The 25,943-nt window shown below is 43.1% G+C and overlaps 1 protein-coding gene across 8 annotated transcripts in view; it reads right to left on the bottom strand.

Moving 5' to 3' along the window:
* Window positions 1-991: 991 nt before the first annotated feature.
* The window catches only part of nedd4l (NEDD4 like E3 ubiquitin protein ligase), a 199,465-nt gene continuing 174,513 nt past the window's right edge, over window positions 992-25,943 (bottom strand). For all 8 annotated transcript variants that reach the window (XM_042335951.1, XM_042335944.1, XM_042335933.1 and 5 more), the window contains 16 exons: window positions 22,908-23,105; window positions 20,697-20,774; window positions 19,977-20,031; window positions 19,747-19,805; window positions 18,084-18,149; window positions 17,028-17,257; window positions 16,182-16,303; window positions 14,998-15,068; window positions 13,886-13,981; window positions 13,723-13,796; window positions 12,772-12,832; window positions 12,114-12,173; window positions 10,913-11,020; window positions 5,151-5,247; window positions 3,511-3,583; window positions 992-2,771 (listed from right to left, as the gene is read on the bottom strand). In XM_042335951.1, coding sequence (XP_042191885.1) covers window positions 2,669-2,771; window positions 3,511-3,583; window positions 5,151-5,247; window positions 10,913-11,020; window positions 12,114-12,173; window positions 12,772-12,832; window positions 13,723-13,796; window positions 13,886-13,981; window positions 14,998-15,068; window positions 16,182-16,303; window positions 17,028-17,257; window positions 18,084-18,149; window positions 19,747-19,805; window positions 19,977-20,031; window positions 20,697-20,774; window positions 22,908-23,105 — 1,551 coding nt within the window. In that variant the 3' untranslated portion in view covers window positions 992-2,668. The remainder of the gene's footprint in view (window positions 2,772-3,510; window positions 3,584-5,150; window positions 5,248-10,912; window positions 11,021-12,113; window positions 12,174-12,771; window positions 12,833-13,722; window positions 13,797-13,885; window positions 13,982-14,997; window positions 15,069-16,181; window positions 16,304-17,027; window positions 17,258-18,083; window positions 18,150-19,746; window positions 19,806-19,976; window positions 20,032-20,696; window positions 20,775-22,907; window positions 23,106-25,943) is intronic.

The raw sequence follows: 25,943 nt of genomic DNA on the forward strand, positions 1-25,943 counted from the left end.
TGTGTGTGGAGTAAGGAAACTTTCTGAAGATTTTGCCCTGCCCTGGATTCGAACCCAGGTCCTCTCACTTGCAAGGCAATTGCTCTAACCAATACGCTATAGGACTCCACAATGAGAACAATCAGGGGAAAGTAATATGAAGATAGATTTTCTTAACACTACTCTTGATCATGAACTCCTTCAGCAACAGCTGTCTGCATCTTCACAACAGGTTTTTGTGGTTTTCAGGACTTTCCAGCACCTTGGCACATCCTCCCAACGTGAAAGGCGCTGTATATAAATGTAAATTTGTATCATGTTTTTTTTGGTGAAATATATTCAGTTCCAAGAATGTGTTGCACTTTATGAATGCATCGTGTTAGACGTTGTTTAAGATCTGATGGATGATTTGAGTAAAATAAAAAATTGCAACATGAATATATATGTACAGTATATATACATATGTAGAGAGAGAGACTATTTTTGTGTGAAATTAAAGGAGAGAGCGAGCTGCAATGCTTTCAGGTGAGAGATTTTGTGTTGGATTATGTGGGCCAGTGGAATTTCACCTGTTGAATTCCGCAGTGCAAACCTGAAGCAAAGTGACAAAAGAGGAAGGAAGAAAAATAATAATCCATGCATTGGTGATAGCGCCTTATCACATTGCTGAGGTGTCTCAAATCTCTTCACAGAATACACTGTACTGTGAATTGACTGCATTTTGTGGACGAAACACGGCAGCCAATTACGCACAGCAGTGTCCCTCAAACAGTTCTGGACTGAGTGACCAATTTATTTATTTATTTATTTATTTTTTATGGGAAAACGACCTGCCAATCGTCTAACAACAAATATTACTAGGTAAACAGGCTTGCCCGGGAATCGAACCCGGGTACTCTCGCTTGCTAGGCCAGTTCCCCCAATTGCTACACTACAGGACTTCACAAGCAAGGAAGGAAGGAAGGAAGGAAGAAAGAAAGAAACAAACAAATAAAGTACAGGACAAAGGGTGTTGGGCTCAGATCTGCAGTTTTTTTTTGACATCATTCATTGCCGGGTTTACAGAGAGGGAAAACACATCCAGTTACCAGCAGCAAGTATAAAGTGAGATCACATTCAATAAAAAAAACAACAAATCGATCGGTTATGACCTTAACGTGATGCATAAAGTGCCGTTAGATGTAGAGGTGTTTGAGCATTTGACTTTTTTTGTTACTTTAACCGTCATAGCGCTGTTGATAACATCAGCTATTGTAGATTCGAAAGGAACTGAGTTAGAGTTTTGTTACAAGCGTTTGTTACTCTTCCGCCTCAGTGCTCTTTTATAATAATAATAATCCTAGCATTCGAGATAGCGTCTTATCGCATCTCAAAGACGCCTCAAAGCGCTTCACACAATATACCGTAAAGTGAATTGACTGTGTAGCTTGTGGGAGATACGCAGTGGCCAATTGCACACAGCAATGTCCCACACACAGTCACGGATTGAGTGACCAAATTTATTATTTAGGGATCGTTACTCCCGGAAAGTGATACTCCGATTCGACTAGCAACCGGGTTCCTACTTACTGCGAGGTGAACAGATGTGTGTGGAGTGAGGAAACTTGCCCAAGGGTTAGCCCCGCCTGGGAATCGAACTCAGGTCCTCTCGCTTGCGAGACTGGCGCTCTAACCACAATGCTATGGGACTCCTAATTTCTCTCTCTAACACAAGATCAAAGGATATTCATTAACAAGACAATGCATCCTCCTCACAGAAAACACACACATTCAGGGCTTATACTGTAGTTTGATTTTTAAAGAAAAAAAACATCTCAAATACTTATTTATGTACACTAACTTTTCTGTACAGACTTTTTCTCATAATATATTCAAGTGGATCAATCGATCGTTGAGCTAAAGGAAACTGACGCACTCATCTTAAAAAACAAAGCAGGAGACGTTTGCTGCAAGTTCTTTGTTTTGAGACACTTCAAAGTTCATTTGTAACAATTCTATTAAGAGGAAAGAAAAATGTCAGCCATCTCAAGAGTTTTCATAATTTCCAGGAAAGTGTTAAATTATACCAATAATAATAAAAAATTCGCATTTGGCTTTGCCTTTTTTTGTTCATATATACCGGAGCGTAAGAGGCACGGAAATATTTCACAGTGCAGATACACTGCAATACTATAGCTGTTCACGAGTGTGTTTAGTTGTGTGTGGTGTGTTTGTGTGCGAGCAGGTGTACAAGACAAACCTTTATTCGTGCCTTTTAAATGTGTATTATAACGCAAGACTCTCTCTCTGTCTCTCACTCTCTCTCTATATATATGATAATTTGCATTCAATTAAGTAAACAAAGTGATAATACTATACCTGTAAAAGTGAGGTTCCATTCACTTCCTTACAAAGTTGGTAAAATATCTATGTTGTGCCGTTTAAGGACACAATTTTAATACACTTGTTAAGTCCTAATGAAATACACTTCTAGTCCACACATAGTCCATTCCTCATTATGTGTCGTGTGTCTAGAAGGAATATCTATAGGCTTCAATCTTCCAGTCTTCCAGAAATTTGGAATAAGAATTGGCAGAGAAGAATTTGTTCCATGTACCAATGTCAGTGTGCAATGATATCACCGGTAAAGTTCCTATCTTTAAAACACAAACCAAAGACACGGCCATTCCCCGCTCGACCCGTCTGCTGTTTAATCCACTCCTTCAAATCCTTGAGCGTTTTCCACTGCCATTAGGAGCTTCTCTCTCAAGTCTTCAAATGTTTCATAAGGCGGTAAATCCAGTCGGTTAAAGCTGTGAGCAGAAGATAGCTTTGTTAAACGCTCAATACGCTAAGCAACCGCAGAAACATGGAGCCGATGGTGCTTGCTAATTCAAATAATAATATCACAACAACAACAAAAGTACGTTTGTAAAGAGCCTTTCACGTCGGAAGGACGTCCCAAGGCGCTGATAATCCCTGCATCTGATAGAGCACCTTTCACGTCAGGAGGAAGCTCCACAGGATATATTATAAAGTGTAGTGACTATGCATTTTGTAGGCTAACAATTTGCACACAGTAATTTCAGGAAGTGAATGACCAATTTTATTTGGCCATTCATTTCATCTTCTGGTCATTGACCTGAAATGTTAACGAATTTTCCTCTCTCCATGGATGCTGCCTGACCTGCTATGTGTTCCCAGCGATTTCTTCGTCTACAAATTTCCAACATCTGCAGTATTTTGCCTTTTGACCAATTTTATTTGGGGCACTGTTGGCCAGGACACCGGGAGAAACTCCCTTCTCCTTCCCAATAGCCCCATTGGTTCTTTAACATCCACCATTCACCTATGTAAAGTGTCAGTGTGGTCAATTTACACCTAGTATCATCGAACTAATAAAAAAAAGCACTCATCTTTCATGTCAGAGGTGAAAAAATATTTGAAATGTATTCAAACAAAAACCCAAATAGCATTTTGTATTAAATATTCAACCAGCACTTTGGTACAGAGGTGTTGAAAATCTAAAGGTACAACACGAGCTTTCCTTACCATGTGTGAGCCCTCGGCAGCTTCTCTGGAGTTCCCCACTGCTCTATTGTAAACAGCTGAGGACCATTCGAGCCTGTGGGAAATACCAATCGCAAGTCAGACGATTTCGGCAATGCAGACATCCGTAACGCACTACGGTTAAGAAGTAACGGAACCAGAATATGTATGGTGTAGTGGATAGAGCTGTGAGATCACCGGATCGATCCGTACTATGTTCGATAATCAAAGGATTAGGAGGCTCATTAATTAGAATAATAATCCTTGCATTTGATATACAGCCTTATCACGTCATTGAAACGTCTCAATGCGCTTCACAGAATATACTGTAAAGTAATTGGGTGTAATTTTGTGGGCGAAACGTGACAGCCACAGCTGTGTCCCACAAATAGTAGTGGATTGAGTGACCAAATTATTATTTTTTTTTGATGGGGTTATTATCCATGGAAAGCGATCCACTAATCGACACAACCGGTAAAATAACTAGTCACCCTTTTTTTAAAAAAAGCAAAGAAAAATTGCACTGCAATTTCAATAATGTCTTTGCCAAACAACTGCCTGGATATTTACTGTAATCACTGCTGAGTAACCAGAAAGTCCAAGCATTTTGGGGTCGTGAGGGCAGATTGAAAGCAAATACCATGCTCATAGCTCGACTAAGCACAGGCACCATCTCCATTGCTCCATACCAACCCAATGCAGTGCTTCTGTATTGCTTTCACTAAGAGTTCAGTCCAATGGATTGTTCTTAATGATTCTAATATGTCTATGTGAAACAGGGCAAACACTAGTCACAGGTGCGTCATGTAACATGTTCAAAAGTACAATCTGCGTTTCTAGAAAAGTTCTCAAATGTGTAAATACACATAATAAGAATCCTTGTATTTGGTATAGAACGTTGCACGTAAGCGGAACGTCTCGAAGTTCTTCATAGGATTTACTGCGAAGGGTAGCGACTGTGTATTTGTAGTCTAATGGGGTACAGTCGATGTGAAAAGTGCTACGTAGAATGTAAGGATTTTTTTTATCATCGGAGAAGCACATCCAGAACTTGGTCCAAATAAGGGATGGTGACAAAATCACAAATCTCTGTATGTCGGCACGCAGTGTCAGGCCCTATAAATAACAGTCCCTGCATTTGATGTTGTCTTATCACGTCGTCGACATGTGTGAAAGCGATTCACAGGTTTATTACTGTGAAGTGACTGTATATTTCCAGGTGAATGTAACAGCAAATTCTCCCGAAACAGCTATAAAAAGATATCCAACAAAATGGCATGCCAACATGTTCGCTACCTCCGCTCAGGAGGCTCTGCCCTGCTCCACGTCCCCTGTCCACCCCACCTCGATGGTCGGGCCTTCAGTCTTTCTGCCCCCACCCTTTGGAACACCATCCCACTGTCACTTCACCTCACCAGCTCCTTTGCCTCCTTCAAGACATGTCTCAAGACCCTACTGTTCGACCGTGCCTTCGGTCACTCTCCTATCGCTACCTCCCTGCCCTCCACCCCTTCTGATCCCAACCCCCAGCTTCCATCCAAATCCTTGACTGTCCAGCGCCTTGGGATGTCCTCCGGACATGAAAGGCGGTATCCAAATATAATTTGTTGTCGTTGGCGATCGAAAGCAAAGTAAGTACATACCATAGAGCTCGGCAAATCCATTCATAGGCACTCTTGATGTTCCAGTGACAAACTGTAGTAATCGGATACGTTTCTCAGCGTCCATCAATAATACCGCCTGTGAGATAACACAAAGGCCAATTGATATGAAGTAATAAAAATAATAATCCTCACATTCGGTGCAGCGCTTTTCACGTCAGGAGGACATCTCAAAGCTCTTCACAACATATACTGCGCTGTGATCAAGTTTGCTAAATAATAATCCTAATCATGATAATCCTTGCATTTGATGTAGCACCTTATCACGTCTTCAAAATATCCCAAAGTGCTCCACAGAATATACTGTACAGTGAATTGACTGCATATTTTGTTTGCAAAACGCGGCAGCCAACAAACAGTCGTGATTGAGTTACCAAATTATTAATTTTTTTAAAAAGGAGAAGAAACAGTTTCCTAAATTGACTAACAACTGGGTTCCTACTTAATGCTAGGTAAACTGAGGCTTAAGGAGTAAGGAAACTTGCCCAACGTTTCGCCCTTCCTGGGAATCAAACCCAGGTCCTCTAGATTGCGAGGCGAGCGCTCTAACCACCAAGCTACAGAACTCCATATATCCCAATGGGGGTGAGAAAGAGAAAACGTGAGGAAGGCGTGGGGTGGAAGTAGTTTCAACTTAACAGTTTGCTCACAAAACAGTCAATGCACTGCACAGTAAATTCTGTGAAGCGCTTTGAGACTTTTACCCCTCATGTGAAAGGGGAAGTATTGAATGCGAGGATCATTATTTATTATTATCGAAAGAGTCTCTTTGGAAACAAAAGTATAGCATCGATAAATTTCACGTAAGACTCAAAAAGGGTCAGGGTTGAAAGAAAGAAAAATTGATCATCAATCACTTGACCAGCCTGTTGTTAAAACACAAGGGAAAACAGTTCATTGTTTGATCTTTGATCCACTTAATATGTTGTGGGATGTTCCAGTTGTACACTGCATTGCACAAAGTGCCCACGACTCTCTGTTATGAAAGGGTACGGTCAAGACAAATATGACGAGATCTCGAAGTTCAAATTTACTGAGGGTCACTCACTTCTGACAGAAAGGTGTGGTGCAGCCCAGTCCGTGAGCAAATATCTAAAAGACCACAAATCTCAATAATAATAATAATAACGAGATCCCGGGTTCGATTTCCGGACAGGTCAAAACCTTAGGCAAGTTTCCTTACTCAACGTGCTTCTGTTTACCCAGCAGTAAGTAGGAAAAAATGTGGTCACTCAATCCATGACTTTGTGGGACACTGCTGTGCGCAATTGGCTGTTGTAATAATTATTATATTACTATTATTATTTTATATAGTATCTATACGCCTCAAATCACTTCACAGATAATTGTTGTGAGTGTAGTGACTGTATTTTTTGTAGGTGGATTTGGCAGTCAATTTGCACACGGAAAAGCCAGCCGGTCAGTGTTTTCTTCCAAACTAATTTCAAGCAACATTTTCCCCACTGTGACAACAGCACACTAAATGCAGTGAATTAGAAGCTGCAGTACTCCTTGTATTATTGTATACACATAGAAGAAGCCCTTGCTTCAAATGGTTGATCTGTCCATCCAAACTGACTCAAATTGTCATGATTTAGACATTCTCCCATTATAATAATAATAATAATCCTTGCATTTGATATAGCGCTTTTCACGTCGGGAGGACGTCCCAAAGCGCTTCACAGAACACACTGTAAAGTGAATTGACTGTATATTTGTGGGCGAACGCGGCAGCCAATTGCGCACAGCAATGTCCCACAAACAGTCGTAGATTGAAAATGACCAATTTATTATTGTTTTGTTTTGGAGGGATTATTATTAGGCTCTGTGTGGAGTAAGGAAACTTGCCCAAGGTTTCGTCCTGCCTGGAATTGAACTCAGGTCTCTTGCTTGCAAAGCGAGTGCTCTAACCACTGAGCTACAGGACTCCACATTGCCAGCTCATTGCTTTGGAGCAAACTCAGCTCCAAGTAGTTCCCACTTCCCCCCCATAAATATAGTTTACAAAGTTTATAAAGAATGTACAGCACGGAAACAGTTCGTACTGGTGTTTATACTCCACACAAATCTTCATCCATTCCTTCCACCCTGCCAAACCCTCCTGTTCCCCTCTCCCTCTGTGGAAGTCTAGCTTCCTCTTGAATGCTTCTACACTACCTTCAACCACCATCTCAGGCAGTGAGTTCCATAATCTCACGATGCTCTGTCTGAAGTCGTTCCTCCTAAATTCTCTTTTCAAGACATTTGAAATGAAATGTGTGATTCTTTAAATTAAGTATTTCCATGATCACAGTCCTGCAACAAGACCATATCAACATAGGAACAAAGGAACAGGAGTAGGCCATTCAGCCCCTCAAGCAGGTTCCGCCATTCTATCAGTCAAAAACAGTCTTAGAACCTGTTTCTTCCTCTGAGTGAAGATGTTTGGAATTGAAGAAATACTGTAAATTCTTACTTAAAAGTTTTACTCTGATCATTAGTTGCAAAGGTTAATTATTCATTTAATAATAATAATCCTTGCATTTGATATAGTGCATCATCATGTTGCTTAGACATCTTATACTTTAAAGTGTAATGACTGTGTTTTTTGTCGGCAAACCACGGCAGCCAGTTGCACACAGGAATGTCCCACAAACAGCCATGGAGTGAGTGACCGATTTTATTTGGGGGATTTGTTGACCAGGACATTGGGAGAGAAAGAAACTCCTTTCTCGTTTCGAACAGTGTCATGATATCTTTAACATCCACCTGAACAGGCAGATGGGACCTCGTTCGAGCGTCTCATCCGAAGAACGGATTCATTTAAATGAAACCTTCTGCCATCATTTCGGAAATATTGATTGAATATTGCAGCTGGATTGGACTGAGTAAGGTTTTGTTGGATGGGAGTTCAGCCAAGCCCACTTGTGACTGCTTCAGAGCAAGAGATTTAACTAGATGTGGCTGGTCTGGCAAAGCACACAACGATTGCAATACTATGTGCTGATCAAATCCTTATCAGTCAAGAATGATACTTTCACGTTTCAAAGGTCAAAGTCCACCTTCAATCAGGCTCTCGCTTTGATCGCACTTTCAGTCACCTTTCCCTTTCAACCCAGATCAGGATCCAAGCCGGCCGTCTAAAGTGCTTTGAAACGTCCTGCCTACGTGAAAAGTGCTATAAAAAATCTATAGACAGGGTCAACAAATAGGGTCTTTAATGGTGGACAGATGAGATACTTACCTATAAGTAAGACTTCTGATCCATTGAGCTAATTTTAATGTTGAGTTTCCCTTCCTCAACCCCCAAACATTGTACAAATTATATGTCTATGCCAGCATATCTGCGCAGGTCTTGTCGAGGTGATAAGGTGCTATCTCAAATGCAAGTATTTATTATTATCCCCACCAGTTTCAATTGTAATAATAAATGTTGCATTTGACAGAGCACCTTATATCACGGAGACTTCTCAAAAAGTGCTTCACAGGATTTTACTGGTAGAGTCTAGTTGACCGTGTACTTTTCTAGATGAACGCAGGCACCAGCTTGCACACAGCAGTCTAACAGACAGCCACAGAGTAAAGACTGGTTTTATCCAAACTCAATATTTCTGAAATCATTTTTCTTTTTTGTGTGTGTGTGGGGGGGGGGGGGGGGGGGGGGAGTATCAGTTTCAGATAGACCACGACATTGGCAACTGTTTCATGTACGTTTGCACAACAAAGCACAATGAACCCTAAAGCATGGCCAAATACTGCAGTCTTTCAGATAAAGACTATCTCTGATAAGATCATCTCCAAATTGCAGATTTTGCAATGCATCAAACTTTTTTTTGCAGAAGAAATAACCTCAAAAAGTCAAACCAAATTGGCTTTAAGTGGAATGACTTCAAACAACAGCAACAACAAAATTACATTTGTAAGTGCTTTTCATGTCGGGAGGACACCCAGGCCTGGAAGAGGTCGAGTCAGTTTTCCTTCAGCCATTAACACGAAAAAAATCATCTGGTTCTTAAAATAATTACTGAAAATTAAATCTCTACCATGATCGTGTTTTATAAAAAGAATTCTTGCATTTGATATCACACCTACAGCATCATAGCCTCTTAAAGTTCAGTTTCACAGTTAAGTAATTGTGTGTTAGGGGGGAAACGCCGTATCCAATTTGCTCCCAGCAACGTCCCACAAAAAGCCATGAAGGGAACAACCATTTTTTTAATCTGCAGGATTAGCTGCCAGGACTGCCGGGAAAAAAACTCTCCTCTATTGTCGAATGGTGGCGTTGGTATATAACAGCCATCTGAACAGGCAGACTGGACCTCAGTTTAATAATAGTAATAGTAGTAATCCATGCATTTGATATAGCGTCTTATCACATCGTTGAGACGTCTCAAAGCGCTTCACAGACTATACTGCAAAGTGGATTGACTGTATTTTGTGGGCAAAATGCAGCAGCCAATTTAACACACCATCTGATAAAAAGAAAAATGCAGCGCTTTCGAAGCACGTACAATGCCTTGGGACGTCCTTTTGATGTGAATGGCGCTCCATAAATGTCATTTTGCTGTTGTTGTACAAGAGTGTCTGCCTAGACTCTGAGCTCAAAGTCCCGATGTGGGGCTCGAGGAGACAGCTTTCTAACCCAGAGGTGAGAGCGCAAATGACTGAGCCAGGCAGCTGCACGTGCACTCACACGGTGCTCTGCGTTAAACAAAAAAAGGGAAACTTGCAGATCTGTGAGCTACATCGCTGTTTACAGGTGCTTGTCCAGAGTTATCTTTTGCCTTGAACGGTGACATACTGTTAGGCGGTTTACATGGTTCCTGCTGCTGCTGGATGAAGAACTGTGCTTGACACAGGTCAAGCTAACCTAACTCGATGCAGAGCCAGGAGCAGAGGAATCAGGGCATCCTAACCTGACCCGAGAATGTCAGGTTTGCAATGTGACACATACATCAGCTGCCGAGACCCAAAACTGCTCGTGCACTTAACTTCGCAATGATTCACATAGAAACAGGAGTAGGCCATTCAGCCCCTCGAGGCTGTTCTGCCATTCTATAAGATTGTAGCTGATCTGAACCTCAAGTCCAATTACCCGCATCTCTTAATACCCTAACCTAAAAAAAAGCTCTCCACCCCAGTCTAGAAGATACAAATCAATCCAGCATCCGACATTTTCATTCAACACTCACACAATCACCACACTTTACAGATGTCCTAGGAAGCACTTTGGGGTAAAAGTGGCCACATTGACTGCTTATATGGTCACTTCCGTCTCCTCCTCTCAGTGTCCAACTTCACCATTGTACAGCGCTCTGAGACGCTACCTAGCGTCAATGGTGTTTAGTAAAAATGTATTAATTATTATAATGGTGCTAAAGGCTTATTTGATTTACTATTAGATGATGTCAGGTTGCACTTCGTCCTTAAGATGAGCTCCCTGGTCTTTTCTAGAGAATAGGGGAGAAGATCCAACACAGTCAATCATCCTGTTCATGTGAGCATTGAGGAAAGCTAAGTTGCAACAGCCCCTAACATACTGATCTAGTGTGGCAACTCTAGGCAGCAAAGTTTCACACATAACCAGTGTCTTAGCCCTCAAGATTCCCCTTGATAAAACTGGTGATTTGTTCCACGGCTGTTTGGGGAAGATTGCTGCGTGCATTTTGGCTGCCAATACGGGCAATGTTACAGGCACTGCCACTGGCAGCACAAACTGGGCACAGACGTGACCTGGGTTAACACACAGCTAGGCTGGACCTTACCTTCCAGTACCACTGAATGACTGGGTGATTTGCGCAGTAGCCGTTCTTGTAGACTGTGTGTTGCCTCCAGTCATTGACGTCTACATCGCCGAGGCCGCACATCAGCAACTAAAAGGGAAAGAAACAAATGTGCTCAGAATTAACTAACGACATAAGTTAAGTATACAACAGTTTACGGGACTCAAGTGCATTTTACTCAACAGAAAAAGAGGCATTGGTTAAATACAAATAGTCAGTTTTCCAAACTCAAGTTTGTCAGCATCAATATTTTTATTGATCCTTTAAGTAGGGAGAAGGAACGATGTAAAGGTGAGGATTATAAATTGTACCTTTGCTCACGTCAAAGATTGTATGTGATGAAGCGTTTCGTAATCTCGCTGCTTCAACCAACCTCGCCTTAGTAGCAAAACATTATTCACACAACAGGTAGAACATCACGTGTGAAGAGGAGACCATCACACTCCACACACGAATGAACACGAGATCAGTATTCATTGTACTAAACAGCGGCATTCAACATGCCGGAGGAAAGGAAAGATCCATGGAACAGAGTCACGAGCAAAGTTAATTGCAATGAGGGACATCCCAAAGGTAATGCCTCGTATTTATTTTGTGAAGAATGGTAAGTGGTACAGTAATGAAAAACATACACAAGATACCTTTATACATCCCGACACTGCTACTGGCACTGATAAGCATGGTAACTCAACTGTGAATATCTTGTTGGTGACTTTGTGGAAACAAATACCTGCACTGGTGTATTTAAAAAGAGCTTCTGTTGTGTCTATGTTAGGATTTGAGGATAGAAGTGAGGCATTACTTTTGGGGTGTCTATCTCAATCGTACCTCAATCGCTCAACCCAGCACTGCGGAAACGCTTGCAAGAGAGGTAGCCACTGATTGTAGTTTCCTGTCACAGCACGGGGTCCAACAGCATTAAGGTTTACAGACAAGAGTAGGCAGTTGGTTTAACTGGACTGCCCGTCCACTACCCCAATAGATCCCTTGGGCATCTCTCTCTCAGCACTAATGTCCCAGATTCTCTTTAATTTTAGGAACTTGTCTGAACTCAGCTGTTCAGCATTCATGCCATGACGCTGGATATGAAACACATTCAAAATTCTTCTTAAGGACATGCTAACCGTTATTTATGTAGCTGGGAGGGTAAGAGAGAGAAGAAGAAAAAANGATAATCACTAACCTCCAGCTCGTTTTCATCAAATATTTTAATTAGGTCAATAGGAATGAGCTCTGTGAAACCCTGCAAGAGGAGATCAGTAAAGGAAATTATTTTTTGCAATGTAAGTGCGTTGAAAGAACCAAAATAACACAGCAACAATTTATATTTCAGAGCTTCAATACAGGCATGCGTGCCCCACCAACTACCTCCATCTGTTGCTGAGGAATCACATTGACCTCCGCTGTTAAGGTGGACATTTTCACAAATTATTTTCACCTATAGTCAGTCTTGATTCCACGACTTGCCACAAACCAGCTGAGTGGCCAGGCTGTCGACCTTGGCAATGCTAATGTTCGAGATGTGCCCAATGCCAACTGAGGCAGTGTGTTTCTTTCTGTGAAAGCAATGCCTGGCTCAGCTTAGCACCTGGCTACATGGGCACTCTAGCCTCTGAGTCAGAAGGCTGTGGGTTCAAGCCCCAGGTCGGGATTCTGCTGATATAGTCTATGCTGACAAATGGGACCCCGGTGGAAAGTTTCATCCGAAGGACGGCAATTCAGACTCTGCAGAGCTCTCCAAGCGGCACTGGAGCTCAAAGTCCTGATGTGGGGCTTGAACAACAAATAACAAGTCTCTCACAGATACTGAGTGCTCCTGAAAGAGCAAAGGGTTACGGTACCTCCATAAAGGCATTCATCTGTTTTTGTACCCGGTTTACAAATCTCCACTGTATGACTAAGCTGCGGGGGGGGGGGGGGAGAGATAAAGAAACAGAAATAAGTCACTGCACAACGTAAAATCATTCTACACTTTCTGAATAAGTGATTAGCATCAACTAACAGCTAACAGAAAACGGTTGCTTAGCCTTTTGATAAATAGAGGCAAAGAAATCAGAAAGATTTTAACAACACCTTTGGAGCCAGTCAGCGGATAGGTTTTACTTCCACACCGGTGCAATAGGAAACCGGAATCGCTATTTCCACAGGGATCCACAACTCCCTCACAACTGCGTTGCTCAAGAATTGGGCAGTCCCAATGACGTCTCAAAGCACTTCACAGAATATACTGTAAAAGTGAATTGACTGTATATTTTGTGGGCGAAACGCGCAGCCTATTGTGACAGCAGCGTCCCACAGACAGTCGTGGCTTGAGTGGCCAAATTATTACTACTTATTTATTTATTTTTGAAGGTGTTATTACCCCCGGAAAAGTGATCCGCCAATCGACTAACAACCGGTTCCTATTTATTGTTTTGTAAACAGAGGTGCGTGCCTAAGGTTTTGCCTGCCCGGGAATCGAGCCCGGGTTCTCTCGCCTGCGAGGCGAGTGCTCTAACCACTACGCTACAAGTACAATTTGGGGCACAACACAATATTGGAATGTGAGGGGAAAGTGGCTACAGATTCACCAAATCGTTACAAGCCACAAAACTTTATGAGCTCAGTGCAACTGTCCCATTACTGAAGGCTCTAAAAAACAAATGAGCACAAAAAGCCACTCAGATGGGCCAGTTTTCCGAGGGAGGAACAGAGTTGGTGACAGTAAAGCTAAGGAAAACAACAATAACTTGTATTTATATAGCACCCCTCATGCATGGTAGCGAGTGCAAAGAGCGCAATTGAATACTTACTCTATGTACTCCTTCTTGTTTTCATTGGTGACCACCATTTCTGAACCATTGGGTTTCAAGTCCACCTGGTAAGTCTAACACAGAAGACACGAGATTTAAAGCTGCACACCTCGAGTCAGTGGCCTTCAGCCAACGAGAGGCAAGAGGGAAAAGTCAACGTTACCTGTCCAAAATTATCCTCGTCTATACAAAATCTGAGATCCAGCTCAGTTGGGTCATTCTCGAGAATCCATCTCAAAGAATTGAAATATTCACCGTCCTGAAATAGAGCAACAAGAGTTGGAATTAATAATAATAATAATAAAAATAATAATAATCCTTGCATTTGATATAGGGCCTTATCACGTCGTTGAAACGCCTCAAAGTGTTTCCCAGGATAAATTGTAAAGTAGGTTGACTGTGTATTTTGTGGACAAAAATACTTAATTATCAATAATTATGAATTAATTATTCATTAAGAGAAGTGCACTCAGTGAAAACCTGTTAATCAGCTGACATGTTCTGTTAAAACAACTTGCATTTATAACCGGCCTACGTGCATCTTGAAGCACTTAACAGTGGCAGAGCCTGACGCTGAGCCAGGTAGAGACCTGGACCGTAGGCACGGTCGAAGAGGAAGGTCTTGAGGCGTGACCTGAAAATGAGGAAGGAGGGGCCAAGGCCGAGCGATTGAGGAAGAGAGTTCCAGAGTTTCGGGGAATAGTGGCTGAAAGCACGGCCGCCAACGGTGGAAAGGAGAGGACGAGGGATAAGCTACTACTGTTCCAATCTCACTCCATTCTCAGCTACTTGCATTCATGGGGAGCGTCTTGGAGTACTCAACAGTGGCGGACTTTGACGCCGAGTCAGGGAGAAAGTGGAGAGCATAGGTGCGGTCGAAGGTCGAAGGTCTTTAGGTGTGATCTGAAGATGGGCAAAGAGGCAGTGTCCCAGACGTAGTGGTTGAAAGCATGGCCGCTGGTGGTGGAGCACTGGAGTTGAGGGACATGCTGAAGGTTCAAGCCTGCCTTCAGACACGCTTAGAACAAGAACAATTTAAGGCACCTTAAAGTAGGATTATTTCTCAAGAGTGCACCACAGTAACAGGATTGGAGCCCAGCAAAGGAGAGGGGAGGGTAACCCACAGACGTGAGGGACCCGTATGGAGTATAAACATCAGCAGGGACTTGTTGGGATGAATGACCTGTCTCCATGGTATATCACTCTAGGTTGGTGCCTCTTGGTGGTGTCTCTAAATACAAGAAGCTGTCCCAAAATCACTCATCATAAACTTACCACTGACTCCATGTCTTTCAGAGTGATGGCTTTGCCAAGCATCATCTTGTAAAATGGTCTGATGAAGAAACCTGAAATAAAAGCATCCGAGAGAAACACTGAACTGTAAGCTTCATCTGAAAAACAATAATGCTGGCACTTGATGTAGCACCTTTCACATCACCAGCACAAGATTATTAGAGAGGTTATAAGAGCGGTTCAGATGAAAAAAGCTCTTCTACCCTTCCATTCTCCCATCATAACATGTGTCCTGGTCTTAAGCACGCTGCTATGTAACCCTATTACCCTCTGGGTAATAATTAACAATAATAATTCTTGCATTTGATATGGTACCTTCCACGTCAAGAGGCTGTGCTGTTTCAAAGTGCTTCACAGGATTTTACTGTAACGTGTTGTGACTGTGTATTTTGAAGGTGGTCGTGGCAGGCAATTTGCGCACAGCAATGTCCCACAAACAGGCATGAATTGAATAACAAATTTTATCTGGGGGATTGTTGGCCAGGACAACGGGATAAAGAAACTCCCTTTACTTTTCAAATAGTGCTGCGGGATATTTAACGTCCACCTGAACAGGCAGCCAAGGCCTCGGTTTAAACCTCTCGTGACAATGACACATCCGGCACTTCTAGACAAGATGGTGGGGTGGGGGGGAGCTTAATCTTAAAATTGAAATTAGGAGGAATTGCAGATTCAAACACACAAAGGGTTGTGGACATCTGGAATTCTCTCCCCCTAAAAGCTGTGGATGCTGGGTCAATTGGAATTGGCAAGACTGAGGTTGATAAGACATTTGTTAGGTCCAGAGTAACAAAGGCTTATGGAGAAAAGGTCGGTCAATGGAGTTGAGGTACAGATCAGCCATAATCTAATAATATGGTAGAACATGCTGGAGGGGCTGAATGGTCTACTCCTGTTCCTATGTAGCACTCCTCGAGCACGACCCTGGAGCATGAGCCTAGACTATGTGAGCTCAAAGCCTTGGCTTGAACCAACAACCTTCTGCCTCAAAGGCAAGAGCACTACCAACTGAGCCAGCCACAGTTTTGGCCTGGTTTTGAGGAGCATCCCTTGGGTGGTGGATCAAGGCTACATTTCTATTCGAAAACTAGACCAAACTGCACAACTCCGGGGGTTGTTGAGATCCATGTCTCTGGAAAACCACAGCAGGAGAGCCTTTAGCTTACCATCAAGTAGCTTCCCGTGATGTACTGCCATCCCAGCCACTCGCCCGATGAACTTGAAGTAAGACAGATGATCTTCGTTACAAAGACCAGAGTTTGGGTTGATCTGAAGTGTGTAGTTATCTCTGTTTGGGGATGTGGGTGGAAGTGGGAGGAAATAAAAAAGAAATCTGCTGTTTAAAATGCTTCCAACGAGAAGTAGAGGAAGGGGAGTTCCTTGCATTTGATACAGCTCCTTATTATGTCTCGAGACGTCCAACAAAACCGTTTTGTGATTGCCTTAGTCTGGTGCATCAACATTACGGGACTTGCAAAATTTTTTTACATGGAATTTACAGCACGAAAGCAAGCCATTCGCCCAAGCAATCCGTGCCGGTGTTTATACTCTTTGCAAATCTTCATCCATTCCTTACTCCCTCCCAACCCCTCCTAATCCCCTCTCCCTCCCTCATGTGAAGGTCTAGCTTCCTCTATAATGTTCTTCACTATCTGATTTAACTACCGCTTCAGGCAACAAGTTGCAGAATCTCACTCCCCTCTGTGTGAAGTATTTCCTTTCTTAAACTCTCTTTTAGAATTTAGAATCCCCCCCAGTCAATATCTTATACTTGTGTCCCCGACTTACGGACCCCAATCATGGAAACAGCTGTTTATGTTAACCTTGTAGAACCTCTATAAGGTCCTCTCTTGATTGTCTTTTCTCCAGTGAAAAAAAAGGCCTAACCAGTCTACCCTGATAGGAGTAACCTGCCAGCCCTGGTATCATCCTAGTAAACCTATGTTGTACTCTTCCCATCACTGCTATAACCTTCATCGCAGTTGAAATGCATTGCACGTGCGAGCACTTACGTGGCTGAATATTCAAAGAGCCCATAGTAAGGATTGAACATTTCTTTGGATAGAAGGAAGAACCATTCTCTTGCGACGCCTCCGTAATCGAGCCCCTTCTCTGACTCAAACTCTATCCAAAGTCTGGCCTTGAGCACGTCGGGCCGCTTTAAGGACATGATCCGCCTGTACGACTCCTCTAGGATGTTGCCTCGGTGTAACTTCATTTCAAATCTGTTGGGTATGTCAGCCTGAAAGACAAGCAAAATCAGGGTGATGCAGTCAATATAATGGAGTCCCTGCATTTGATACTATAATAATACTTACATGAGATATAGCTCCCTATCATTCCGTCGAGAAAACAACAACAACAACAAGATTACATTTGTATAGCACGTTCCAAGTCGGGAGGACGTCCCAAGGCGCTGGACAGTGTACAGCATTTCAGACCCGAACTGGGGTCGGGGGGAGAGGGAAAGGTCGAAAAGGAGGGTTTTGAGACGGGACTTGAAGGAGACTAAAGAGGGGGCAAGGCGGGATGGAATTTCAGAGGTTGGGGACAGAATGGCTGAAGGCTCTCCCACCAATGGTTGGGCGGGTGGCTCGAGTGATGTGGAGCAAGCCGGAGCCAGCTGAGCGGAGAGAGAGGGCGGGTTGGTAGGGGGTTAGGAGGTCACAGAGATAGGATGGGGCGAGGCCCTGGAGGGCTTTGTAGGTGAGGACCAGGATCTTGAACTGGATCCTCTGAAGGATAGGGAGCCAGTAGAGTCGGGCGAGAATGGGGAGATGGGGTCACGGAGTTTGGTGCGGGAGAGGACACGGGCTGCAGAGTTCTGGATTATCTGCAGCCTGTGGAGGGAGGAGTTGGGAAGGTCGACAAGCAGGGCATTTGTGAGACATCTCAAAGCACTTCACAGAATATATTATGAAGCGAATCGACTGTATATTTTGTGGGTGAAACGCGGCAGCCTATTGCGCACAGCAGTATCTCATAAACAGTCGTGGATTGAAGTTCTTCAGTTTTATGCGATTTCACTTGTTCTCTAAGAGCTCTCAGCAAAGGTGTAAAGTACTTACAGGTTTCTTCAGTTTCTTCCGAAAGTAGTCATACTTTTGCTTAAATTCTCTGGAATACGGCACAGCCTGAAAGGGAACAGAGATTGATTTATTAATTCAACATCAATCGCAATGTTTTGAGAAAGTAAAAACCTTTGACACAACTGATCTCATTGAAATTTCTCAAATTGCTTCACAGGTGCTAACCAGCAGTGTTGAGGCAACAGATTCAGTTTTAGGACAATTTTTATTTCTTTTTGGTTCAGGACATCAGGAGAAACTCCCTTCGTCTTTCCAAATGAGTCATGCAATCTTTCACATCCTTCTGAAGTACTGGCAGATCAGAGACATGATGGAAGAGTTTCATGTCTCATACAGATAGTATCCTTGTGGATCAGTACACTAAGATGGTGCAAAAACTTCTTAAATTATAATAATAAATAAACAATCCTTGCAGGTATTATAGAGCCTTTCACTTCGGGAGAGTATCTCAAAGGCCATCACATGATACATCATACTGCAAAGTGCAGTGACTGCACAGAATACAAATTAAGTTTACATTTATGTAGCTGGTTTCATATCAGGAGGACTTCCAAGGCACTGGACAGTCGACAACAACGACAACTTGCACTTATTAGAGCCCTCCACGCAGGGTAATGTCTCAGTCCAGGATTTGCAACCGAGCTAGGGGTGGGGGTGAGGGGGAATAAAGATGTCTGAAAGCGTGGTCAGAGATAGCTGAAAGCACAATCCAACTTGCAAGTTTCAGGCAAATATTGCAGATTAAATGCCGAATTTGCATTTATGCAGCACCTTTCACGTAGTTAAGACCTCTCAAAGCACTTTACAGAGATATAGTGAGGCGTGAGCCGGATGGGGGCTGGAGGCGATGGGAGGAACATAATGGAAGGCATAATCAAAGAGGAAAGCATTGAGCACTCTGGGACACCACCTGTGTAAGGGGCGCTATATAAATGCAAGTTGTTGTTCAAGCTGATTTTTTAAAAAAAATGAATTGCAGTGAAACAAATCAAATGGAGCAAAGTCAAGGTATTTATTTACTGCACATTTATTGTAGCGTTTACTATCAACACCCACTAGAGGACAGTGTAATCACATTCAAAAAGATCTCTCCTTGACCTAAAACCTCAAGTGGAGGTCAACGGAAGTCCCAACTTTTGTTGTGTGCGGTCACCGCTTGAACTCCGCAAATCTAGAAGCCCGCTGCTCATTACAAAACCCTTGTTTGTCTTCAAATACACAACTGCTTGGTGACAAGTACCGACCGCTTTGAGACGTGACAGGCTCAACAGCAAATGCAAGGATTATTGCAGCAGAAACCCCGTTGGGGTCTGTAAAGTGCCAACGGGGTTATAACTGCATTCCACTGTATTATAATAACCCTCGCATTTGATATAGCGTCTTATCATGTCGTTGAGACGTCTCAAAACGCTCTGGGACATTACCCTGATTGAGGGGAGTTATGTAAATGCAAGTTGTTGTTCACAGTTTATACTGTAAAGTGTAGTGACTGTGTACTTTTTGGGGCAAAACAAAATAATTACTATTGTTATCCTTGCTGCATTACTAACACAAAGTAACTTTGAGTGAGGTGTTTCAGACTTATAACAGAGTAAAGCTTCAGGCAGCTTTAGTTCAGTTAACAAAGCTATTGGTGACTCACCGGCCCAGTGATAGCTGGGTTTTGTAGTCTTGGGTCCTCCCATTGAGTGATTTTGGTATCTACGTGTGGACAATACAATATGACGGTAAGTACAAAGAGAGAACAATCACTACAAAAAATATCATTCAAATTTATATAACTGCTCATGCAAATTTGTATAACTTTACCATTAATTCTTTCTTTTTATATTAACAGTATGCAACTTTTCGGAACAAGCGTGGTTTACTCACTGTGGTCTATGAAGAACGACCTTCCATCTAAATGAACCCTCTCCTCCCAGCCAGGCTGATATGAGGAAAAAGAGGCAAAATAATACTTGTAAGATCCACCAAATCACTCAATAGCAGAGACTGTTCTTCCCGACAGACCTGGGCATTTCACTTCCCTTCTCACCTCGTCACCTCTAGAACTTACTACACACTCGTACACTGAAACAGTGCTTTTGCCCGATAACAAGAGTGGCCAAACTTGAACCAAGAGAGGGAGGGGAGGGTTGGCATTTTTTTGAAGCTGAAAGACAGATAGTGAGGAGGGATGATGTGTGTTGAGAGAGAATATGTTTGTTTAAAAAAAGCCACTTTTTTTTTGGTCACCTGGGTGATGCAGAGACCCATCACCATGCTTAAGAGTATGTAGTTCTTTTTAATTATTGGAGTGTATTTGGTTTAGGTATATACAAAAAAAAGCTTTGATGTGTGGTCTGATTGAGACTGTTTTCACCACCACTCCCTCCCCTCCTCCCCCAAGGTTTGGGTTGAGGTCAGACTCCGGTTGGGAAACTAGTCATCGAAATATCCACGATTAAGCAATCCGCAGGCTGTTAAGCTCAGGTCCAAATCCCTGACTGTCCAGCGCCTTGGGACGTCCTCCTGACGTGTCAGCTGCTTTACAAATGTAATTTTGGATTGTGTATTATTGAAGATGAAACAAAGCAAAAGAGCGATACTCACGAGGAGGGGGCCGAGATCGTTCGGATCCAGAGCTGCTTTCGTTCTTAAATGCACCGGGTATTTCAGCCGCGGGTCCTCCTGGAATAATAATAACTCTTTCTGAGAACTGTCACAGCGACCGTTAACCTCCCTCCTCAGCTCATCGATCGAGAGGTTTAAGTTAAGCCATTCCTGACGTGAAAGGCGCTATACGAATGTAATTTGTTGTTGTTGTTGTTCAAAATACACACTCGCACATCAAACCACTTCGTTTTGCCCAATAACAAGGTTTATTATAGTCTATACACGTTCGCACCTCACCTAATCCCCGTCTCCCTTGTGTATACATCTTAAGTTTCCTCTTAAATACATTGATGTGGTGAGAGGTGTTGGTAGTGGTGGAGGGAAGGGGAAGGGGGGGCATGGGGGGGGGGTGGGCAGACGGAAGAAAGGGAGGAGAGATGAGAAATTAAAAGCCAGAAGAGCAAGTGAAGAATATGACCTTTGAAATTTAAACCAAAAGAAATAATAATAATAATCCTTGCATTTGATGTAGCGCTTCTCACGTCTGCTTAGACGTCTCAAAGCGCTTCACAGAATATAATGGAAAGTGAATTGACTGTATGTTTGTGGGTGAAATGCGGCAGCCAACTGTGCACAGCAATGTCTCACAAACAGCTGATGATTGAGTGACCAAATTATTATTTTTTTCTTGAGTGATTATTATTAGGCTGTGTGGGAGTAAGGAAACTTGCCCAAGGTTTCGCCCTGCTGGGAATCGAACCCAGGTCTCTCGCTTGCAAGGCGAGTGCTCTAACCACTCAGCTGCAGGACTCCTAAATAAAAGAGATGGAAAAGGAGTGAGGAAATCGCTCAGGACGACAGGGATTCTTGCCACTCAGCTCCTGTGAACCCTGCAAGCCAAAGCCCTGAGCATTCGAGCGTGAAGGTTACAGACAAACATGAGGGTTTGTGGAGCTCGGTGCGGGAGCCCGTGGTTGATACAAAGAAAAAGAGCATCAGCACTATCCAATAATATCTTTTACATTTATTTAGCGACTTTAATAACACAAGGACATCTCAAGGTGCTTCACGTTACTGGCTGGACACCTGAGTTGGAAGGGAGGGGGAGGGTTAAGGAGCTTGTGGGGTAGTGGGGGGTGAAAAGATGACCGAAAGTGCAGTGAAAGAGGCAAGTCTTACATCAATGTATTTAAGAGGAAATTCCAGATGCCTACCCGAAGGAGAGAGGAATAGATGAGGTGAGGATTCATGTGGAGTATAAAAACCGCACAGACTAGTTGGGGTATTTGTATTATATTTATATTTTGAAGTGAAAGTCACATATACAGGAACACAGAGTGCCCCCACCCACCATCCCTCCACCCAAGTATGAAGTTACCAAAGATATTTGATCTCTCTGGTGATTGCCAGACTGTAGGGAGATTTGTTAGCTGTGCACAGTCCAACTATCCTTGTGTTCGCACTGGCAGGAGACCCGCTCCAATACATAAGAGATTTATCAGGTGGATCAGGTGGTAGAGAGAGGGTGATCCTCGCCAATGACTTCATATTCCCTCTCATTACTGGTGTCATGGCTTATTTTACAAAATACAGTTCTATTAAACAGAGCAAGAAAGAAAGACAGAGAGGGGGCGAAGGAGAAAAAGGGAGAGACAAAGAGGTGGGAGAGAGGGAGACAAAACGAAAGAGAGGGCTGGGAGAGAAAGAGAGACAAAGAAGAGGAGTAGATGTAGAAAGACGGGAAAACAGAGGGAGAGAAAGAGAGAAGAAGACAATCTATTATTATATGCCTTGCACTTGATACAGCGCCTTATTCAAGGCGTCTCAAAGCGCTTCACAGAATACACTGTAAAGTGTAGTGACTATATATTTTGTAGGCAAAACACGGTGGCTGAAGAAAGAGAAGGGGGCAAAATAAAGAGAAAAGGGGAGATGAGGATGGCAGAGTGAAAGAGAGAGGGGAGAAGGAAAAGAGAGAGAGAGAAGAGACAAACAGCGAGCAAAGAGAGATGAAGAGAGAGGGGGGAGGGAAGAAGGAAAGAGGAGAGGAAGAGTGAGAGGGAGAGAGGAGGAAGAAAGTGAGAGGGCATGGCGGGGAGAGAGGGGGGGTGTGTGGATAGAGAGAGGGGGGTGTGGGGTAGAGAGGGAGTTGGGGTGGAGAGGGGGTGGGGGGAGAGAGTGGGAGGGGGTAGAAAGGCTAGCACTTACCCATGTCGTTGTTCTTGTATTGTGGTCGATAAAGAACGGGCGGCCATTGGGAGCAATGCGCATTTCCCAGCCAGGAGGCAGGAAGCTCTGTGAAGCCTTGTTCAGGGGCTTTGGTGAATTGTAGGGTGAAAGCTGCGGGGACTGAGGGGTGGAGAAGGTGTCCTTCGGAGGTCTGCGCAGAGGAGAATCTCTCGCGCCCTGAAATAAAAAGGAGAGTGTTAATACTCACACCAGTCTGTGAGCAGTGAGGCTGATCACCAACCTGTTCAACATTATAAAAAAATGTGTACATATATATATATAATATATATTTAGTTAGCTCGTGCTTGAAACCTAAAGAGATGGGCATCCCATTTCAGATAAATCCATTTGACTTTAATTCAATGCACATGAAGACATTTTTTTTGGCCGGCCGGGTGTCTTACACACGCACACAGAAACCCATCACCGTGTTTGAAACTAACCAAACCGAACTGAGAGTTCCATGCAACCCGCCTACACTCCCCACTGCAAATAAAACACGTCCCCTGCTGTGAACCCAACCAATCTGGCCTCAGCTTCAACCTGGTGACATTGCTGTGACTGAATTTGATGCATTGAGATACTCACCGAGCCTCGTTGTCATTGTGATTGACCCAGGACTTAATACACTTCAGAGAGGGACCCGACTCGAGTAACCTAAGCAATCTGCCCCTCTTTTGGGTTAAAATTCATGTTTGGTGTTATGCACAGTTCCCTCCGCACTGTGTGATTTTTTTTTGGTCAGCTGGGTGTCTGACATATGCGGAAACCAATCACCCCGTGCTAAAGAGTCTCCAAACCAAACTGCGAATTGCATGCATCCCACCTACACATGGAAATCCCAGAGATAAACTGTTGGAATGGAATGCGCTCTCTCTCCCTGGAGGGACACATCCTGCTTACCTAATTCCGGTAATTATTAGGCACAGGTTGGCAAGAGCCAAGGCTTGGGGGACCCCAGAGTGTGCGTTGGGGTAACTGCTGGAGTCTAATCAGCTAAAACCGCATAGCTTGTCAGCGTCCATGAGAATTTTCAGCCTTTTGGGGGTTTTTTTAAAATAAAAAAATGTATATGACAGCGATCTCAAGGGTTAAACAGACATCATCAAATAGGTGCCGATAACTATTCTGTCAGAGCCAAAAATAATAATTCCACATTATTCCTCTGAGCCTTTCCCTTTACTCTGGTAAACATCCGTGTTTGCAGAAGAGAGTGGCTTTGTTGCATTTGGCCAAGTGTCATTTGATGAGATTCCCATCTCTCCTGGACAACAAGGCCTCAGTCGTCAGCCAGGCATCACAGGAGCTCTTGTGGGAGAAATATACAGTCTTGTGCTCTTCAGCCCCCAGCAAAAAAGAGCTTCCCCTTCAAACCCCAGTGAGTTTGAAAAGGCAAAATAAGACAACGTGCTCATGGAACAGAGGGGAATATAAGAACATAAGAATTGCTGGAGGATAGAAGGTCCCTCCAGTTTACCTTCCACCATCCCGGCAGTCGTATGCCATGTTGTGTCACAAATTAAATACTGGATCCCGAGATATTATTTCCTAACAGAGATCTGTCTGATTTGTTCTTGAATGCATCGACACTTTCTGCTTCCACCACCTCACTTTTTTCTCTGCACGTTTAATAATCCTTAGTAATAATCTTTACATTTGGTACTGTGCCTTTCATGTCAGGAGGGCATCTCAAAGCATTTCATAGGATGTCCTGTAAAGTGCAGGGACTGTGTGTTTTACGGATGAATGCAGCAGCCAAATTGCAATGTCCCATAAACAGCCATGGAGTGAATAACTAATTGTATCTGGGGGATTGTTGGCTGGGACACTGGGAGAAACTTCCATCTCTTCTCGAATAGAGAAAGGCTGCTAGGATCTCGCTTTACTTCTCATTTGACGGACGGCATCTCCGATAATGCAGCATATTCCCAGTACTGCACTGGAGTGTCAGCTTAGCCTATATGATTCCAAGTTCAAAGTGGGGCTTGAACCCACAGCATCTGACTACGAGGCAAGATTGCTACCAACTGAGCTAAGCTGATATCAGTTTCCTTACAATAACAGAATTTGATATCATGAACGACACTAACTGGAAGTGGAGGGAAATAATCAGACTTCACACAAAACTGGAATAAAGTAAAATACAAACAAATACAGACATTCAAAGACAAATCACCAATACACCAATCAAACATTTCTGACAAATTACAGACTTTAAGTGTATTGCTCAAATAAAATCAACATTTCTAGCAATCATTTCCCCCTCTCTTCTCTTCCCCTCCCCATCTAGTGCCCTCCAATCCTCTCCCCACATCACAAAGACATTTACCTAATCCAGTTATCCAAAATGTATCCTAAATCCAAATTCACTGGGTACGATCAGAGAACACAGCAAATGCAATAGGCATAGTGCTAAATCTATGCAAATAATCACTCCTCTACCCCACACACACACCCCCCACCGAAAACTACCAGTCCTTTGAGTGACAGGTTAAAAGTCTTCTCAAAGCCCAATCTTAATATCTCATCATTCCCCCCTTCCAAGGCCCTAGTGAAACATCATTTCCGAACTTAATCAAATGGATGTTTCCACACACTCTTGCCAGAATACAAAATGTTGTGATGACCAAAATAGTTTGGTGCAGTAACCTGGTGCATAATGAGCAACACAATGGTTAGAACATAGGAATAAGTCTACAGAAATATTTCCCCACCACTTGCAAGCTTATCGATAAATGACTAATTTACACCAAACTATTTCACTGTGTTTTGTTTTGGGGTGTGGTGTTGTGGAACATGGACAGCAATTCCTTTTTAAATAGTGGTCAACAGATTCTTGTAACTAAGAGGAGGTCCAGAAACAAGATTGCTCCCATTCTTATGCTTGTTTGTTTGAATCAAAGTTTAATGATTCTCAGAAAATCAGTCAATTTGTGTATCTTTTACATCAGGTCCACACTTGCCCTGAAGACTTGAAATCCCGAAAGCTCAATTGTAAATGCATTTAAATAGATT

Source organism: Callorhinchus milii, unplaced genomic scaffold (genome assembly GCF_018977255.1).
Source record: "Callorhinchus milii isolate IMCB2004 unplaced genomic scaffold, IMCB_Cmil_1.0 Scaffold1, whole genome shotgun sequence".
NCBI classification, from domain to species: Eukaryota; Metazoa; Chordata; class Chondrichthyes; order Chimaeriformes; family Callorhinchidae; genus Callorhinchus; species Callorhinchus milii.